Source organism: Colobus angolensis, unplaced genomic scaffold (genome assembly GCF_000951035.1).
Source record: "Colobus angolensis palliatus isolate OR3802 unplaced genomic scaffold, Cang.pa_1.0 Scaffold43, whole genome shotgun sequence".
Classification (NCBI taxonomy): domain Eukaryota; kingdom Metazoa; phylum Chordata; class Mammalia; order Primates; family Cercopithecidae; genus Colobus; species Colobus angolensis.
In genome coordinates, this window is record NW_012117710.1 from 2,248,537 (window position 1) to 2,252,864 (window position 4,328).

At 55.5% G+C, this 4,328-nt stretch overlaps 1 protein-coding gene across 5 annotated transcripts in view; it reads right to left on the minus strand.

Moving 5' to 3' along the window:
• The window catches only part of MAD1L1 (MAD1 mitotic arrest deficient-like 1 (yeast)), a 416,346-nt gene that overhangs the window by 118,960 nt on the left and 293,058 nt on the right, over positions 1-4,328 (minus strand). For all 5 annotated transcript variants that reach the window (XM_011956957.1, XM_011956959.1, XM_011956961.1 and 2 more), the window contains one exon: positions 3,912-4,122. In XM_011956957.1, the coding sequence (XP_011812347.1) occupies positions 3,912-4,122 (211 nt within the window). The remainder of the gene's footprint in view (positions 1-3,911; positions 4,123-4,328) is intronic.

Genomic DNA, 4,328 nt, shown 5'->3' on the forward strand with positions numbered 1-4,328 from the left:
TCAGCGTTTGCTTGTCTGTAAAGGATTTTATTTCTCCTTCACTTAGGAAGCTTAGTTTGGCTGGATATGAAATTCTGGGTTGAAAATTCTTTTAAGAATGTTGAATATCGGTCCCCACTCTCTTCTGGCTTGTAGAGCTTCTGCCAAGAGATCAGCTGTTAGTCTGATGGGCTTCCCTTTGTGGGTAACCGGACCTTTCTCTTGGGCTGCCCTTAATGTTTTTTCCTTCATTTCAACTTTGGTGAATCTAACAATTATGTGTCTTGGAGTTGCTCTTCTTGAGGAGTATCTTTGTGGCGTTGTCTGTATTTCCTGAATTTGAATGTTGGCCTGCCTTGCTAGGTTGGGGAAGTTCTCCTGGATAATATCCTGAAGAGTGTTTTCCAACTTGGTTCCATTCACCCTGTCACTTTCAGGTAAACCAATCAGACATAGATTTGGTCTTTTCACATAGTCCCATATTTCTGGGAGACTTAGTTCATTTCTTTTTACTCTTTTTTCTCTAAACTTCTCTTCTCGCTTCATTTCATTCATTTGATCTTCAATTACTGATACCGTTTCTTCCAGTTGATCGAATTGGCTACTGAAGCTTGGGCATGCGTCACATAGTTCTTGTGTCATGGTTTTCAGCTGCATCAGGTCATTTAAGGTCTTCTCTATGCTGTTTATTCTAGTTAGCCGTTCATCCAATCTTTTTTCAAGGTTTTTGGCTTCTTTGTGATGGGTTCAAACATGCTCCTTTAGCTCGGAGAAGTTTGTTATTACCGATCTTCTGAAGCCTTCTTCTCTCAACTCATGAAAGTCATTCTCCATCCAGCTTTGTTCTGTTGCTGGCAAGGAGCTGCGTTCCTTTAGAGGAGAAGAGTTGCTCTGATTTTTAGAATTTTCAGCTTTTCTTCTCTGGTTTCTCCCCATCTTTGTGGTTTATCCACCTTTGGTCTCTGATGATGGTGATGTACAGAAGGGGTTTTGGTGTGAATGTCCTTTCTGTTTGTCAGTTTTCCTTCTAACAGTCAGGACCCTCAGCTGCAGGTCTGTTAGAGTTTGCTGGAGGTCTACTCCAGACTGTGTTTGCCTGGGTATCACCAGTGGAGGCTGCAGAACCGCAAATACTGCAGAACAGCAAATGTTGCTGCCTGATCCTTCCTCTGGAAGCTTCATCTCAGAAGGACAGCCAGACGTATGAGGTGTTAGTCGGCCCCAACTGGGAGGTGCCTCCCAGTTAGGCTACTCGGGTCAGGGACCCACCTGAGGAGGCAGTCTGCTATTCTCAGATCTCAAACTCTGTGCTGGGAGAACCACTACCCTCTTCAAAGCTCAGTTGGAAATGCAGAAATCACTGTCTTCTGTGTTGCTCATGCTGGGAGCTGTAGACTGGAGTTGTTCCTATTTGGCCATCTTGGAACCTCCCCCGAGAATCCACATTTCTAAGAGGCTCCCGGGGAGGCTGCGGCCAGCCTGGGGACTGCACTTTAAGGATCACAGCTCCAAGAATAAACTGCTGGCTTGTTTTGGAGTTTTCATCTTTCCTGGGGAGAGGCCAACTGCCCAGGGCACACAGATGGACAGATGATCCTGAGGACCTGTCTCATAATTCAGCATTCAAGCCTCCAGATCCACTGTGTTTCAGTCAGCGGCATTCCTCCCCTAATGCCACTTGCAGCCAGTTCCTGGGCTGCGTTGGAGTTTTGAGGTGTAACTCAGGCAGGTTCTCAGGTCCACCTGCCGCCGGCTTAGATTCCGGTTTCCCGAGTCTACTCAGTCCTCTCACTGCTCACCTACCCATTCCAGATTCCAAAAGTCTGCCTCTGTATCCTCTCCCTCTGTGGGGTTAGATCTTACATAAAACAGAAGCCTCCACCATCACTGTGATTTTGGGGGGCACAGACACGAGCTGCATCAGCCACTGGGGCCCGGACACCTGATCCATCCTCACCATCAGCCACGGGGGCCCGGATGCCTGATCCATCCTCACCTCCTGGCGGCGCGATGTGGTACAGCCCCGCCTATCCCAGGCCTCTGCTCATCCTCCCCTTTCTGCTTCCAGGCCATGCTGGCCCTGACTTCTCCACAGTCAGCTTGGACATGCCTCTCCACACCCCCTGCTCCCTATCAGTCAAGGCCTGGGACACCTGTCACAGCCAGATGCTGACCACATGCGTGCCTGAGACGCACAGAGACCCAGACAACAGGTAAACGAACAGATGAGCGAGCCCGAGACTGAGCAGAGACCCAGACGACAGGTAAGGAACAGACAAATGAACTGAGAGACCCAGGGACCCAGACGACGGGTGAACAAACAGATGAGCGAATGGGCGCACAGCCAAGGCACCGGCCCATGACAGCAGGGAACAGAAGGCCCCTTCCCAAATCCTCTCCCAGGGTGCAGTGCCACCAATAAACACGGCTCCAAGTCTGCATGCTCAGCTCCAAAACTTGCCAATAACACCTGCAGAATGCAGCAGGGAGAGGGAGCCACGGCTGAACCATAAGCGGGGCTGGGGACACGGGGGCTCAGGCCCTCACAGCCACAGTGGAGACCGGGAGCAGCCCTGGTGTGGGTGGGGAGCTGGAAAGGAGCCCCCGACCGCCATCAGCTCGCCCCTCGATCTGGCAAGACAGGCCTCCCCTTCTGGCTGTTGTCCTCCATCCCCACCGTGCTACTCCAGGAGGGCGGACCACCCAAGAGCCAGCCACCAAGCCCCTACCTGCTGGCAGGGTGCGCCCAGACGCAGGGCAGGCTTGGCTTATGGGAGTGGGGCACGAAGAGGGAGGGAAGCCCCCACCTAAGACCCTCCCGACAAAGGATTGCAGAGGGCAACCACTCCTGATACATCCACCTCGGTGCTGGGCTGCAGGAAGGGGAAAAGTGACCGCCACACAACCTCTGCACCTGCACGCTCACGGGGAACGCTCTTCCACAGTACAGGGTGTGACGGCTAGTAGGTGGGAAGAAAGAGGAGAGGGTATCATCGGATGAAGAGCGAGTCTGAAACCAACGCAAGATGCCAAAGGCCAGAAAGCAGCAGCCTCCAGGTCCTACCACAGATGACCCCGTGGGCACCCCCAAGGGAGGGGGCTGATGGCCGGGTGGCTCAGACACAGGAGCGAGGGGATGCCAGGCCATGCTCCAGGCTGCTGCTAAGGGCTGGGCAGGGAACCCTCCCCCAGATGCCCCCAGAACCAGGAGCATGGGGCAGTGCCCAGTTCCCTCCAACAGCAGAGAGCAACACGGGGGCAGGGGTGTCCTGAGCCCCACAGCCTCCATGGGGGTGTGCACTGCACAGTGACTCTGGGCTCCTGGCCCTGCTCCTCCAAGGGCGCCCTGCAGAGTGGACACAGCCCTGGCAGCACCCTCCGAGGCTCAGCGTGGGCAGAGCCCAGCACCACCTCACCACATCAGGGGATAGGCCGGCATGTCAAAGGCCGCAGGCCTCACTTAGACCTGGAGGGTGTGGGCAGGCCCCTCTGGCCCTCGTGGAGGCCCTACTCTTCCCTGAAGCGCTGCAGGCCTTCGCTGCAAAAGGCTCTCTGGACTCCGTGAGGCGCACTTAGGCTGGAGAGACAGACTTGTTTTTGGAGAGGATTAGATTTACTTGTGATTAATGGGGTGTGTATAAACTGACAAATGATATGAATTTGTTTAAGGGCCTAAGATTTCAGCCCCTTGCTTCTCCACTGCTGTCTGCAAACTTGGACGGCTCCACCTGTTTGCACAACCCCGCAGGTGCATGGGGACACAGGGCCGGGTGTTCTGCTCCAGCAACCACCAGGCCTGGCTGCCCACAGCGGAGGACAGACCCTCTGGGGATGACAAGCAGGTGATGGCCAGAGGCTGCCCCGAGGGCGCGCAGATGGACCTACCCACAGAAGCTCAAAGATGGCGGGGGCCGGGGGTGGGGGGTGCCTACCTGCCACCTCCTTGGATGATGGCAGACTCGCAGCGGCAGCCTCAAGGTCGGTTGGGACGGTGCCTCCTCTCTCCATGGCACGCAGGAGCCCTCGCAGTCGCTCGCACTCTGCCTGCAGCTGGCTGTGGTCCTCGCGCAGGCGCTGCCTGGCCACACTGGCGGGGTTCAGGCTCATGTGCAGCACTTTAGTCCTGCTCTGGTCGTAGTCACCCTGCAGGAACACACACAGCACAGGTCACCATGGCCCAGGCACACATGCAGCACAGGTCACCATGGCCCAGGCACACACGCAGCACAGGTCACGTGCAGCACGGGTCACCACGGCCCAGGCACACGTGCAGCACAGGTCACAGGCAGCACGGGTCACCACGGCCCAGGAAGACACGCGGCACGGGTCACACGCAGCACGGGTCACCA